Source organism: Cololabis saira, chromosome 20 (assembly GCF_033807715.1).
Source record: "Cololabis saira isolate AMF1-May2022 chromosome 20, fColSai1.1, whole genome shotgun sequence".
NCBI classification, from domain to species: domain Eukaryota; kingdom Metazoa; phylum Chordata; class Actinopteri; order Beloniformes; family Belonidae; genus Cololabis; species Cololabis saira.
Window position 1 is genome coordinate 36,454,352 of NC_084606.1, and position 15,887 is coordinate 36,470,238.

The following is a 15,887-nucleotide window of genomic DNA, read 5'->3' on the forward strand; positions in this document are numbered from 1 at the left end:
GGAAGTGGGAGGAATGTGATGCTTTTGGCGGCCGTCTCTGTGAGGACGTCATGAGAGGAGCCGGCAACAACTCTGTGTGACGAAAAAAAACAGACACAAGGACGGAGAAAATGCAGATCCCAGGAGACGTGAGGACAACTCTGTAGATCTCCCAGGAGACGTGAGGACAACTCTGTAGATCTCCCAGGAGACGTGAGGACAACTCTGTAGATCTCCCAGGAGACGCGAGGACAACTCTGTAGATCTCCCAGGAGACGCGAGGACAACTCTGTAGATCTCCCAGGACACGCGAGGATAACTCTGTAGATCTCCATGGACACCAGCAGTGAAGTAGTGGCCGCGCCGGTTCCTGGAGTCCAGTGGACCTGCAGACCCCCCCCCCATCACACGTCCCTGAGGATTCTCCACCTCTGCAGCCAATATTTCCCCCCCATTAGGTCCCAGACGTGAAGCCGGGGGCAGCAGGTCCTGCACGTGAAGCCCTGCTGTTTCTCAGAGGCTTCACACATTCTGAGTGGAGAGTGTAATGAGAAATGCTGCGGCCCAGTCCACTGTTATTCCTGCACCAACTCGCTCACGGAACACAACCGTGGCGCCACCTGGTGGCCAAATACTAGAACCAGGGGGGAAAGTAGGATAAACTTCTTGTAGGAATTAACCGAACATACAGGACTGTCCCAGAAAATTAGAATATTGTGATTTTCTGTAATGCAATTACAAAAACAAAAGTTTCATACATTCTGGATTCATTACAAATCAACTGAAATATTGCAAGCCTTTTATTATTTTAATATTGCTGATCATGGTTTACAGCTTAAGAAAACTAAAATATCCTATCTCAAAAATTAGAATATTCTGGGAATCTTAATCTTAAACTGTAAACCATAATCAGCAATATTAAATTGAATTGCATTACAGAAAATAAAGAACTTCATCACAATATTCTAATTTTCTGAGACAGTCCTGTAAACTCTAAGCATACTAAAACTAGTCTTGTTTACCTATTCTGTTCTGCAATTACTTACATGAAAATAAATGTTTTGCAATAAAGTATGCTCTGTGTCTTACTACATAATAGTCATCTTAAAATAGTAAAATTAAATTTGTGTGTGAGGTTGGGCCCATAGGTGAGGGGGGTTAGTTTAGTGACACTTTTGTTTTTGTAATTGCATTACAGAAAACCACAATATTCAAATTTTCTGAGACAGTCCTGTATGTGCCGTTACGCCGCTGTAGTGCAGTTTGCTCGTCTGAGGGACAAACGGGCAGCGTTAGATAAAGGGAAACGTTTGTTTTCTAGTTAACATTTGATTAGTTTCTGCTCATGTTGTGAGCATCAGTAAGCTGGGAATAACAGGTGGATCATCTCTCCTCCCACGCTGCTCAAAGCGCCTTCCTGTGCGATCCGGGTCTATATTTCTTTCCGGATCCCCGTTCTGGACCGATCCGGTTTACTTTCACCCCTGACTAAAACCCAATGTGGTAGGTTTGAACAAACACCGGTGCTTTACCCGGTGCATTAGTGTGTTGCAGAGATTGTTGCTGCAACTGGGAGTTCTTTACAGAAGCTGCAGGGCTTCCTGTGATCCCTACAGCCTACACCTCCCTATTCCGACAAATCTTCACAACTCGATCAGAGTCACTTGCTTCATCTACTCCTTTATTTCACAAACTCCAGATTCTTACTATTTATGATATGAATATTTTTCAGATATGCGTTTTTATTTATAAGCTAAATTCAAGTGAAGGGAATATTCCTGGACAATTCAAGACTTACTTTAAATTAAATTCACAGGTTTATTCTTATTCAACTCGACAATCGTCAGATCTTCATCCTCCTAAATTTCTCACTTGCAGACGTCAATGTTCGGTGAGATTTAGGGACTAAATTGTGGAATGATTTTTCCCACTTGGCAAAGACTCTTCCTCTTTGAAATGTTACAAAAGACGTTTGAAGGAGCACTTGACTGCTGTTTTGTAACTGTTTTCCCAATATAATGTTGTATCCATGTTCTTTTTTTTTTTTTTCACTCATAGTAGATGTACCGTCTTATTTGCTCAGGAGTCAATATAAGTAATATAAGTTGTAAAAACAATATCCATGCACACTCACACATACTTATTTTTTTGTCTTTATTCTTTATTATTTATATATTGCATTATTAGTTTGCCATCACTTTTGTGTAGTTATACGTTTTATATGTTAATCTTGTGTTCTTTATAACTCATGAAATGTTAATAACTTTGGTGGAGGCTTCAAATAAGCCCATTGGGTTTTTTGCCTCTTCCTGCACCTATAGTATTTATATTTGATATTTCCTGTGTATTTTTAAAACTGTGCAAAACAATAAACTAAACTAAACTAAATCCCTCACTGACGTTCATGTTCACAGGCTGGAGAGAAGCACTACCATCCCTGCTGCGCCCGCTGCGTCCGCTGCGAGCAGATGTTTGCAGAGGGAGAAGAAATGTACCTGCAAGGTGAGAGCACCCTCCTTCATTGTGGCTCCAAACCTTCAAAACACGCAGAGCTGGATCCAAAACCAGATGTCAGGAAGCATCTTAAGACCTGGTTAACACGCATGTCTCTGAGGTTTCACTCATGACCCCAGTGCTTCATGGGTCTAACCGTATTAATGTAACGGGGTTATGGAGTGGTGTTTGTCCCTGACACATGGACTTTTTAACCCTTGTGCTGTCTTCAGGTCAAGGAAGGAAGGAAGGAAGGAAGGAAGGAAGGAAGGAAGGAAGGAAGGAAGGAAGGAAGGAAGGAAGGAAGGAAGGAAGGAAGGAAGGAAGGAAGGAAGGAAGGAAGGAAGGAAGGAAGGAAGGAAGGAAGGGAGGAAGGAAGGGAGGAAGGGAGGAAGGAAGGAAGGAAGGGAAAAAAGAAGGAAGGAAGGGAGGAAGGGAGAAAAGAAGGAAGGGAGGAAAGAAGGAAGGAAGGGAGAAAAGAAGGAAGGAATGGAGAAAACATGGAAGGAAGGGAGGAAAGAAGGAAGGAAGGGAAAAAAGAAGGAAGGAAGGAAGGGAGGAAAGAAGGAAGGAAGGAATGAAAGAAGGAAGGGAGAAAAGAAGGAAGGAAGGGAGAAAAGGAGGAAGGAAGGGAGGAAAGGAGGAAGGAACGGAGGAAAGAAGGAAGGAAGGAAGGAAGGAAGGGAGGGAGGAAAGAAGGAAGGGAGGAAAAGAAGGGGGGAAAGAAGGAAGGGAGGAAAGAAGGAAGGAATGGAGAAAGGAAGGAAGGAAAGAAAGGAGGAAAGAAGGAAGGGAGGGGAAAAAGAGGAAGGGAAGAAGGAAGGAGAGAGCAGGAGAAAAGAAGGGAGGAAAGAAGGAAGGAATGGAGAAAAGAAGGGAGGAAGAAAAGAGGAAGGGAAGAAGGAAGGAGAGAGCAGGAGGAAGGAAGGAAGGAAGGAAGGAATGGAGGGAGGGAGAAAAGAGGAAGGGAGAAGGAAGGAGAGAGCAGGAGGAAAGAAGGAACAGGAGAATTAGGTCATTTTGACCCAAAGACAGTTAATCAGGTTACTTTTACACGTTTTTTTTTCTTTTTCATTTTTGACTTTATTTTGTGTAGAGGGACATTGATTCAATTCAATTCAACTCAATTTTGTTTGTATAGTGTCTATTCCAACATAAATTGTCTCTAGGATCTTTCCAGAGACCCAGAACATGAACTCCCGAGCAGTTATTACATAAACATAACATAAACAGTGGCAGTTAAAAACTCCCCTAGTGGGAGACATTGTACATTGATAAACATTTTAAAATGTAAATATACCCAATTGTAGCCAAAAGGCTAATTTACATTGCCAGTCCCCGTGCAAGACTCAGTAAAAATATACAAGCAACATTACACAACACACAATATCAACAACAATTCAAAATCGCACAACACAGCAATTGTTAATACAATAAACAATTAATGATCACAGATTTGAGACGTTTTAAGCCATTCCTTGAGATTTCCCTTAAAGGAAGAGTAATGAGGGACAATCATTTATTGTAGATGGAAGGCTGTTCCAGATTTTCCCGCCTACAACAGATAACACATTAGCTGCGTCCGAAATTCCCTCCTTCCACCCTAATGAGTAGCAAAAACAGTATGCGAGATATTTTAGTGCGTCCGAAACATTAGTACGTACACAATAGTATGCGCTATCCATACTCATTCCGGAGAAATGTATTAGTGTGGATTGATGGACACTAGCTAAGCAGAAACTTCCCATAATGCAATGCAGCGGTGTTTGGTTGCTAATTGCTGCGCACATTCTTAGCAACCAACAAAAATGGAGGATAACGTTACTAGTACCAAGCAACGCTTGGTACCGTTAGAAGTTAGAAGTTGAAGAGGTAATAATAAAACCACACAGCGCAGGAGAATGTCATCTTGTTTCGTCCAGGATGAACGGGAAAGAGCGGAGCGGTGGTGCTACTGCTGCTGTGACAGGTTGCCATGGTAACAGCTCCCCCTCCCAACGGCAGGAAGTGCCGTGTGGCTCTGAGTAGTACGTCCCAATTAATGCATACTACTGTTATTTATTCAAAAGTGTGCCGAACTTAAAGGGGACCTATTATGGCATTCAATGTATATTTTAAACAGGCCTTGAATGTCTTAAAAACAATCAAAAGCTTGTTTTTTCTACATAAATCAGAAATTCAGCCTGTGGGCCATGTCTCTAGTTTTACTGCCTCTAACCTCTTTCTCTATGGAGGGTTCTGAGGGGAGGGGGGGCTATGATAATGAGACTCTGTGCTGATTGGCTGTCTGAATGACGTGTAGCAGGGGAGGGCACAAAGCCTCTGGGCAGAAGAGCAGCCGGCTGCGTACACAAACCGTGTCCCATGCGAGTGAGTTTCAGCGAAAAAAATCTATTCCATTGCTTTATTTTCTATTGGACTGTCCTAACTGGCCGCGAGTTTAACGGTTTCAGTGTGGACAGAGAGAGTTTAACGGTTTCAGTGTGGACAGAGAGAGTTTAACGGTTTCAGTGTGGACAGAGAGAGTTTAATGGTTTCAGTATGGACAGAGAGAGTTTAACAGTTTCAGTGTGGACAGAGAGAGTTTAATGGTTTCAGTATGGACAGAGAGAGTTTAATGGTTTCAGTGTGGACAGAGAGAGTTTAACAGTTTCAGTGTGGACAGAGAGAGTTTAACAGTTTCAGTGTGGACAGAGAGAGTTTAACGGTTTCAGTGTGGACAGAGAGAGTTTAAGGGTTTCAGTGTGGACAGAGAGAGTTTAACAGTTTCAGTGTGGACAGAGAGAGTTTAAGGGTTTCAGTGTGGACAGAGAGAGATTAACGGTTTCAGTGTGGACAGAGAGAGTTTAACAGTTTCAGTGTGGACAGAGAGAGTTTAACAGTTTCAGTGTGGACAGAGAGAGTTTAACGGTTTCAGTGTGGACAGAGAGAGTTTAACAGTTTCAGTGTGGACAGAGAGAGTTTAACGGTTTCAGTGTGGACAGAGAGAGTTTAACAGTTTCAGTGTGGACAGAGAGAGTTTAACAGTTTCAGTGTGGACAGAGAGAGTTTAACGGTTTCAGTGTGGACAGAGAGAGTTTAACAGTTTCAGTGTGGACAGAGAGAGTTTAACAGTTTCAGTGTGGACAGAGAGAGTTTAACGGTTTCAGTGTGGACAGAGAGAGTTTAACGGTTTCAGTGTGGACAGAGAGAGTTTAACGGTTTCAGTGTGGACAGAGAGCGTCCGATGTCACGCAGCTCGACGCGATAGTCGGACGCTGGGATCTTAAGCCTGAATTACGTTTCCGCGTTAAATCGACACGTACCCTACGCCGTAGGCTCTGCGTTGATGTAACGCGGAACCATAATCAGCCTTTAGTTACCTGACCGGGTCACCTCGTCTTCACACTAATTCACACAGGAAGATTTAATTGAATTCTAAACAGGTACACCACAGTTATTTACTCCGATTCCTCATCATTTCATATGTTACAAAACAAATTAATCATGTTAACTGTAAATAAATCACAACACTAAATGTTCAGGGGGGGGGGGGGGGGGGTGCGCAGGCCAGCACGCAGCTCCCGAGGCTCCAGCCTGCAAACATGCACAAAACAGAAAAAAGGGGGGCCAGCACAAGAAACTACAGGAACGATGGACAAAAATGATGAAGTTTGCCAAGCCATATTTAACAGAGTTACACACTTTCTTGATGTGTTTCCTGAAGGAGAGTGCCGGGTCCAGGATGACTACTACTACTTGGCATGTGTGGACATCATTGTGACTCCGCTGCTTACTGAGAAACTGAGAAATAACGCTCCGGTTGCTGTCTTTGTCTCTGCAGGCTCGTCCATCTGGCATCCTCCGTGCAGACAAGCAGCCAAGCAGGAGGAGAAGAGTAAGGTGGGTGAAGCAGACCGAACCACAACCGCTCTCCTCGGTAGACTTGGACTGCATCTCACTCCAGACATGTCTATAGCACGTGAGGGCATGAGGACGGTTTAAAGAATCACAGACCTCACCGGTGTTGATAAAACCGGGGCGTGATTTTGTGAGGACGTGATGTCACCAGCAGCAGAACTAAACCAGAGGAAACTACTGAAAACATAGACATTAAGGATCTTTGGTAGAACATTTCGTCTCGTTTTGGTCAACAAAAATGAAGACGCATTTTAGCAAAGTTTTTATTTTGTAATCTACATTTTAGTCTTGTTTTTGTGCCTCTACGATATTGCATTATATATTTAATTATCGCTGTCGTCACATGACCTGCATTTTTCGTTGCGTCTCGTCTCGTTTTCCTCAGGTGATAAAGGTTTGTTGACAATGATATTTAGTCAGTAGGGGGAGGGGGGGGGGGGGTCTTTGCGTCAAGAAAAACTCCCCTTTAGGAGGTAAGAAACCTTGAGCAGGACCTGGATTCTAAGAGGGGACCCTCCTCTGCCGAAGGCCAGACTAGGGGGGTCGGGGACGTCAGCAGCACAGCAGACATCCACGCAGGCAGGTGGAAGCAGCAGCAGGATGACCAGAGGTGGGGGGGGCCGCAGGCAGGTGGAAGCAGCAATGGGATGACCGGGGGTGGGGAGGGGGGACCCGGACCGCAGGTCAGCACGCAGCTCCTGAAGCTCCGGCCTGCAAACATGCGCAAAAGAGAAAAAAGGGGGCCAGCACAAAAAACTACAGGAATGATGGACAAAAATGATGGCTATGATATACTTATAATAAATAAAAATGGAAATGGAGTTGTATTTTGGTCTCAATAAAACAGAGCCGCTGTATTTTTACCCATCCAGTAGCAGTCCTGCTACTGAAACCCCCCCCCCCTCACCCTTCCTTCATCTCCCTGCCATGCTCCTCATCATCACCCTTTTCCTCCCCAGAAGCAGGTCCGGATACAGCTCAATGACGTCCCCGAGCAGCAGGTCGGTGCTCCTGAACGTAACCCCCGCTTCATAACCCCCCGACCCCGACCCCAGCACTTTTATCTGCTGCATGGATCCACCCGAGCCGTCTGACACCTCCCTCCTGAGCGTTGCGGTGTTGCAGTCTGGCGTTTGGTGCTGGCGGTGGCCGAGGACGCATGCACGCGGGTTATCTAGGCAAACCGTTGGTGTGGTAACAGCTTCCTGCGTGGAGAGTAAAGCCGGGCAGACACTGTGCGATTATCGGCATGTTTTGAACCGATTTTCCAGTCGTGCGACAATTTTTTGGATCGGGTCAGATTTCGACCCAATCATTGGTCGTGCCTCGTGCAGTATACGTGGGGTAACGACGAGAGATTAACACCTCACGACGAGAGAGTAACACCTCACGACGAGAGAGTAACGCCTCACGACGAGAGAGTAACACCTCACGACGACAGAGTAACACCTCACGACGAGAGATTAACACCTCACGACGAGAGATTAACACCTCACGACGAGAGAGTAACACCTCACGACGAGAGAGTAACACCTCACGACGAGAGAGTAACACCTCACGACGAGAGATTAACACCTCACGAGAGAGAGTAACACCTCACGACGAGAGATTAACACCTCACGACGAGAGATTAACACCTCACGACGAGAGATTAACACCTCACGACGAGAGATTAACACCTCACGACGAGAGATTAACGCCTCACGACGAGAGATTTACACCTCACGACGAGAGATTAACGCCTCACGACGAGAGATTAACGCCTCACGACGAGAGATTTACACCTCACGACGAGAGATTAACGCCTCACGACGAGAGATTAACGCCTCACGACGAGAGATTTACACCTCACGACGAGAGATTAACGCCTCACGACGAGAGAGTAACACCTCACGACGAGAGAGTAACACCTCACGACGAGAGAGTAACACCTCACGACGAGAGAGTAACACCTCACGACGAGAGATTAACACCTCACGACGAGAGATGAACACCTCACGACGAGCTCCCAATCACAAATCGTGTGCCCGCAAGAAAATCAAATGTGTTTGAAATCCTGGTCGCTCCTCGTGAAGGAATCACAGTTGAAGCAGCTACGACCCGATTGGACTCATCCTTTCATAGCGAGCATGCGCAATCTCTGATGTCACGTCAAAAACTATTATTTGTAGTGTAAGTGTTGCAAATTCACATTACAAATCATGTTTTAATAGCAGAAAAAAAAGACAGCATTTCCCACGTCTGCCCAGCCAATTCCTTGTCCAATCACGACGCTGTCTAATCTTTTTTCATTTATCGCCACACAGAATGGCACAAATTGCTAAAGGCTGATTTATGGTTCCGTGTTACACCAACGCAGAACCTACGGCGTAGGCTACGTGGTGTCGCGCCGTCGATTTAACACAGAACCATAATTCCGGTTTAAGGCAGCGTGTTTGTTTTAGCTGAGCATCTTCGGTGTCTCCCACTTCCTCCTCTTCCACTTCTTTTTGACGTTGCAGTTCCAGTAACAGAAGTCCGACGTGAAGATTATGATCGTATAGTGTGAGCAGACGTAAGGATTATGAACGTATAGTGTGAGCAGACGTGAGGATTATGATCGTATAGTGTGAGCAGACGGAGCATCAGAGCATCGGGTCGTACAGTGTGAGACCATAAAGCGTGGGCTGTGAACTTTTGAACTCAGCGATCTAGTCGTGCAATTTGAGATGGGGATGAATCAAACGATTTAAAATATCGCACAGTGTATGCCCAGCTTTACACTAACACAACCTGAACAGAGTGGACGCGTCTGAGTCTTTTCACACATTTATCTAAAAGGTCAAAGGTCAAGGTGAAACAGAGCGTTCACTCTCCAGTTCAACTTGTGTGCTGACGGCCACCAAAGCTTCACTAATACGGCCACTGAGCTGCGTGTGGTGTTCTTCTTCTGGTCCTGTTTGCTGTGTTTGTCCGAGTTTCAACCCGATGAGCTCAGTGAGCATCTACAACCTCCAATCAGAAAAACCTGGGACTGGATGGGAAATGGGGGGGGGGGGGGGGGGGGGGGGGGGACTTCCTTGGCTTTTGTTTCCTAAGCTAAAGACATTCCAGTGTTTTTCTCATCAACTTTCCATCAACTTTCCTTCAACACATCCCAAATGGTCGGTACTGGGGGAATGTCGTCACCATCTCTGGGCTTGCAGGGGCCACGTGGTCCGATTGAAATCCTGAAAAACTGGTTGGAAAACAGCTCATCGAAAGCTTTTAATAGCAACAAGTCCAAACGCCATCCCAACTTTTTTCTGACTCAATGGCCACGGTTACATGATGTTTTTTTAATTCGGAATTAATTATTCTGAATTAAATAATTCCGAATTAAACTATTTTCCTTTGAGTTTACATGGAAATAGTAATTCTGAATTGAGGTTTACATGGAAAATATGTTTGATCGGCTTTATCCAATTCCTCTACAGGTCTGGGGGTTGGGAAGGTTCTGATTGGATAGGGGGGCGGACGTCTTTACGTCTTTACGTCTACCGGAAGAAAACAAAACTCGATTAGCAATAACATGGAGGACCACATTATTGGATTTTATTTTTGAAGCAGCAGCACGACAACATCATGTCGATGATTTTCTTTGTCTGCTGAAGAGGAGATAGATAGAAGACCGCGCTTTGGCACGACCACCGTTTACTGCGTGCTGCCATCTTGAAACTTTGTTTGGAAAAACAAGTGCAGCGCGGAATATAAGCGTCATCGCGACAGACGAGCAAGGGAAATTAATTTAAAGCAGAATGAGTGTATACATTTTTTTTTCATTTTTTTTTCATTCTTTTTTTATTGTATTTTTTTTATTTTATTTAAATTATTTTATTTTTATTTAAAATTTGTGTTCTTTTTTCTAGTATTTTATTATTTTAATTTTTTCTTTTGAATGAGTGTAAACATGATCGTAGAATTATTGTATTCGGATTTAAAATCAGAATAAACCAGCCACTTACTTCGAAATTAAGTTTAATTCAGAATGGCCATTTTCATTGGGAATTAGGTGTTTACATGGTCATTTTTACTCATTTTAAATCAGATTTAATTTTAATTCTTCTAATTAAAGAGGAATTAAACTTCCCATGTAAACGCACTGAAGGTTATAGTTCAAAGATATCAGATGGATGAAGCAGAAAACCCAAACACTCCGGTTACTCCGAGGGCTTTTTTCTCCCTGAGGGTGCGAGTCATTCTCAGCATTAGTGTGAGAGGTTGACGAGGAGTGTAGCACCCTATAATGTAATAATTTCCTATAATGTAATAATTTCCTATAATGTAATAATTTCCTGAAAATGTAATAACGCCTGAAAATGTAATAAAACTTGCACTTAACTCAATCGAAAATGTAATAAAACCCAATAATGTAATAACTTCACCAATAATGTAATAAAATATCCTGACGGATATTGTAATAACATTTTTACTGATAATGTAATACCTTATTACGTTATTGGGAATTTATTACATGGTACTCAAAGTCTGCAATTTAACCCAATAGTCATTCTGGTGTTTCAAATCCAGCGTATATAACATTCTTAGATACTTAAAAGACAAAATGTAGAACTCTGGACTGAAAATGAACATATATATTACATTATTTGTCAAGTATTACATTATCAGTTTTGGAAAAAAAGAAAAAGACCCACCTGAAAATGTAATAAATCCCCAATAATGTAATAAGGTATTACTTTATCGGTTAAAATGTTATTACAATATCAGTCAGGATATTTTATTACATTATTCGTGAAGTTATTACATTATTGGGTTTTTATTACATTTTCGATTGAGTTAAGTGAAAATTGTATTACATTTTCAGGCGTTATTACATTATAGGAAATTATTACATTATAGGAAATTATTACATTATAGGAAATTATTACATTATAGGGAGCTACAAGGAGAGACGTTTTGAACGTGGTACAGTATGTCTGTGGATGTCCCTGACCAGACTCCACAAGCACTTACACACACTGTTAACGTGGATTCAGGTTGAAGGCTATTCTGTGTGAAGTTGAGCTTCAGTTGCTGGGAGGTCACATGACCACGTGCATGCATCACAGAAGAGAGAGCGGCTTTTACTGCAGTGAAACCTCCCGGTACGCCGACGCCGTCTCTCCCGGTGACGGCGTGTTTGTGTGTTGCAGGTGACCCGGACCTCGTCTGAGAGCATCACTTCAGTGCCGGCGTCCAGCGCCTCGGGATCCCCCAGCAGAGTCATCTACGTAAGACCGGCCGTCGCCGTGGCAACGCCCCCATCTCCAGCTCCACAGAGTTGATTCTACTTTGATAAAAATGAAAAAAAACTGTAAATTACAAGATCGACATAGACTAATCATGAGAGCAGTAAAGAGAGCAGTAAAAAGAAAATAAAAGTTTTACATTAACGAGATTTAAAGTTGTAATTTTACATTCTTCATTTTATTAGAATAAACATGTGGAACTGAAGAGTCTAGAAAGTTTAAAGTTACCAGATTCAGGTCGTAATTTCCTTCTTTCCTCCTGCTCCTTCCTTCCTTCCTTCCTTCCTTCCTTCCTTCCTTCCTTCCTTCCTTCCTTCCTTCCCTTCCTTCCTTCCTTCCTTCCTTCCTTCCTTCCTTCCTTCCTTCCTTCCTTCCTTCCTTCCTTCCTTCTTTACTCCCTTCATTTCTTCCTTCTTTTTTTCCCTTCTTTCCTCCTGCTCTCTCCTTCCTTCTCCCTTCCTCTTTTCTTCCTTCCTTCCTTCCTTCCTTCCTTCCTTCCTTCCTTCCTTCCTTCCTTCCTTCCTTCCTTCTTCCCTTCCTCTTTTCTTTATTCCTTCCTTCTTTCCTTCCTTCCTTCCTTCCTTCCTTCCTTCCTTCCTTCCTTCCTTCCTTCCTTCCTTCCTTCCTTCCTTCCTTCCTTCCTTCCTTCCTTCTTTTCTCCCTTCCTTTTCTCCCATCCTCCCTTCCTTATTTTCACGCTTCCTTCCATCCTTCTTTTCTTCCTTCCTTCTTTCCTTCTTTTCTTTCTTCCTTCCTTCCTTCTTTCCTCCCTTCTTCCCTTCCTCCTTCCTTGACCCGAAGAGAGCACAAGTGTTAAGAATAAAGAATAAATTCACGAGATTAAAACTATAACCTTACAAGAATAAATCTGTAAATTATGAGAATCACGTTGCAAATATACAAGAATAAAATAATACATTTATGAGAATTAAGCATTGAATGTAATAAATGAATATAAGAAACATATGTAAGAGAAGAAAAAAAGCAGATTTTCTTGATAGAAAGATGAAATTTGCTCTTTGGTGAATCTTTAACTGAAACAACTTTTGATCCTTATTAGTTTTGGGGCTCAAACTAATTTTCCTCCCTCTCAAGGTGACTCTAAACCTTTGCTCCACCAATGTTTTCTTTGTAACTGTGTTCCAGTAACATGTGGTGTACTTCTGTGCATGAGTTCCTGAAGTGATTCTAGTGGTTCTGCTGCAGGCCAAGCTGGGAGAGGAGACGCTGGACTACAAGGACCTGGCCGCCCTGCCCAAGACCAAGGCCATCTACAACATCGACAGGCCGGACATGTTGTCCTACTCTCCCTACGTCAGCTACCCGTCAGAGGAGAGACACTACGGAGAGGTAGACCACCTTCAGATCTCTGCTCGTGTCTTTGTCTCACCTGAACTCTTCTGAAATTAGTTTTAAACAGGTCTGAAACAGGTCTGAAACAAGTCTGAAAAAGGTCTGAAACAGGTCTGAAACGGCCATGAGACGTGCCTGAAACAAGTCTGAAACATGCTTGGCATCATAAATTCGGAGGATAACAACTATGAACATGCACGACTGGATGTATTTTAGTTTAAACAGATAACTCGTCATACGATGAGACGTCTCTTTGTTGCGTCCCATCCTGCTGTCGGTCCATAATAATAATAATAATTAAAGCTGCAAGCCGCGATGAACGGGCCCTCGCACCCTTGTGCACGTTCAGGCTGCAGTGGAAGCTTGTATGACTTGCATGTAGATTCTTCAGGCCTGGACATTTAGCGGATGAAACCAGCCACGACTCTCTATATCAAACCATTCAAAAGTTATGGCAGAAAGTAGGAACTATCAGATATCGACCAATCAGAAGAAGGGGTGGGGCTAATTTGCACCAATTTTGGTCAAGGACTCAAAACCGAGTCCGATGACACCACCCACGAGTCTTTATGTCAAACCATTCAAAAGTTATGGCAGAAAATAGGAACTATCAAATATGGACCAATCAGATGAAGGGGGGGCGCGCTTTTTGGCGTCTAGCGTCGCCACGGTAATGCTTTTGAAAGAGAAAAGTAATGCGCGTCGTCGCAGGATGGAGACCCACATTTTAAGGTATAACACATCTGGGTGCATGTTACGGTTCGGGCCGTATTAACTGCCGAAGAAATGGCATAAATTGCGCCAAAATTACACGATTAATTCAAAATGGCCGACTTCCTGTTCGGTTTCAGCCATGGTACCAAGAGACCGAGAGAAGCGTGGCTGCCATATTGCGCCAAACGGCCCCTCAGACCACCACTAAACATTCATACACATTCAAAGTGGGTGGGTAAGGTGTCTTGCCCAAGGACACTATGACAGCAACTGGGACAGAGCGGGATTCAAACCGCCGACCTTCCGATCATTGGACGACCCGCTCTACCACCTGAGCTACTGCCGCCCCATTTTCCTCCCCCACTGACGTTTACCGACCTTCTTCTTTATCGCTGCGGTAACGGTGTCCCAGCCCCGATGTGGTTGGCTGGTCCTGGCCATCCCTGCTGGTGCTGAACTCTCCTCTCACGAGCTGCTCCTAACCACTGCTTTCTCCCCGTCTTCATCCGCAGTCCCCCCTGCTGCTGTCTCCGTCTCCTGCCGAGGTAAACATGCATGTCTCCCGTGGTGTGGACAGAAGAGTATTAGGGCCATGCAGGAGAAAAAATATTTGAGAGGGGAAGATTTGTTTTTATTGTGCACTTTGAGAAAAAAGTCGAAATGTCGGGAAAAAAGTTGAAATGTTGAGATTAATGTTGAAATACAATTTCAAGAATAAAGTTGAATTTCGCCTTTTTTCTCGACATTTTGACTTTTTTCTCGACATTTTGACTTTTTTCTCGAAGTGCATAATGAAAAAAAAATCTTCCTTCTCTAAAATATTATTTTTATTTTTCTCCTGCCTGGCCCTAATACTCCGTAATGTTGTGCGTGTTTGGAAACAAAAGTCTTGATTTATTGCCTCATTAAAACAGTCAAACGTGCAGCGTCACATGTTTTCCTCCTCAGAGATTCTCCATCCTGAGGTCTTCTGGCTTTCTTCTTGGCACTCCATTTCATTTCCTAATATTCATCCATTTTTGCATGTCAGACCTGGGCAGCAGTCGGGTCAGCGCAGCCCGACCCTCGGCCCCCGTGGTCGCGTTTTCTCCGTCCAGCAGGGTTTTACTTTTACTGCAAGTGGCGTGGACGTCTCTGGAGCTACGGAAGAGTATCAGGCCAGGCAGGAGAAAAATATCATCATATCATATTTTAGAGGAGGAAGATTTTCTTTTCATTATGCACTTCGAGAAAAAAGTCAAAATGTCGAGAAAAAAGTCGGGATGTCGAGAAAAAAGTAAAAATGTTGAGAAAAAAGTTGAAAAGTCGACATTAATGTTGAAGTACAATTCTGAGAAAAAAGTCGAAATGTATTTCAACTTTATTCCCGAAATTTCTACTTTTTTCTCGAAATTGTACTTAAACATTAATCTCGACATTTTGACTTTTCAGATTTTTTTCTACTCATTTTAAGTGAAAATCTACTTGAAACAGGTGAAAATTGTGAAATAACAAGTTATTTTTCTGTTAATGACACTTTTTTTTAAGTGTAATGAGATTTGTTTGACTAAAAATGAGACATTTTAACTAGAAATAAGACAATGTTAAGATTGTGAGTTTTTGCAGTGTAACGTCAGCCATCTGTTCTGGTGCAGGGAGGTTTGCAGTGACCTCAGCTCTGCATTGTTGTGTGTGACACCGGTTTCCATGGCAACCCTCATCCACACGGCCCCCTCGGCCGTTGACGCCGGGCTCTTGTCGGTGATCAGAGATGGCAGGAGTCCAGCTGTGGCTTCTTTGCTCTCTATGTCACCAGATTCCCTCAACCATGGGATGATGTCGCACATGAAATCGACACCCGGTTTGGATTTGAGCTTAATCGGTTCAAGACTCCTCGTTTCCCCGGCTGACGGCCTTTTGGCTCTTCAGGCTGCTTTGCAGGGGGCGGGGGGAGAAGCAACATCTTCCAAGCCAACGGCTGACTGATGACTTTAAGACCACAAGGTCGATCCTCTCAAACAGAAATGGGGACGTGAGGAATGATGGGATTGCTAATCCAGACCCCGCAGAGTTTTTAAAGAGCAAAAATCATGTCAGCGGTGATTTATTACAGGGGGTGCGTCCAAAGTTGCGTCATTCTTGTATGAAAAACATTTCAAATCTACATCCTGTGACAATCCAGCAGGAGTATAGTGAAGTTGT

General features: G+C 43.5%; 1 protein-coding gene across 10 annotated transcripts in view; it reads left to right on the forward strand.

The window, feature by feature from the left end:
• The window catches only part of ablim2 (actin binding LIM protein family, member 2), a 153,648-nt gene that overhangs the window by 105,169 nt on the left and 32,592 nt on the right, over positions 1-15,887 (forward strand). For 6 of the 10 annotated variants that reach the window (XM_061709470.1, XM_061709469.1, XM_061709478.1 and 3 more), the window contains exons 7-12: positions 2,394-2,481; positions 6,296-6,354; positions 7,332-7,373; positions 11,544-11,621; positions 12,846-12,989; positions 14,219-14,251. In XM_061709470.1, coding sequence (XP_061565454.1) covers positions 2,394-2,481; positions 6,296-6,354; positions 7,332-7,373; positions 11,544-11,621; positions 12,846-12,989; positions 14,219-14,251 — 444 coding nt within the window. The remainder of the gene's footprint in view (positions 1-2,393; positions 2,482-6,295; positions 6,355-7,331; positions 7,374-11,543; positions 11,622-12,845; positions 12,990-14,218; positions 14,252-15,887) is intronic. The other 4 variants (XM_061709472.1, XM_061709474.1, XM_061709473.1 and 1 more) reach the window with 4 other exon arrangements.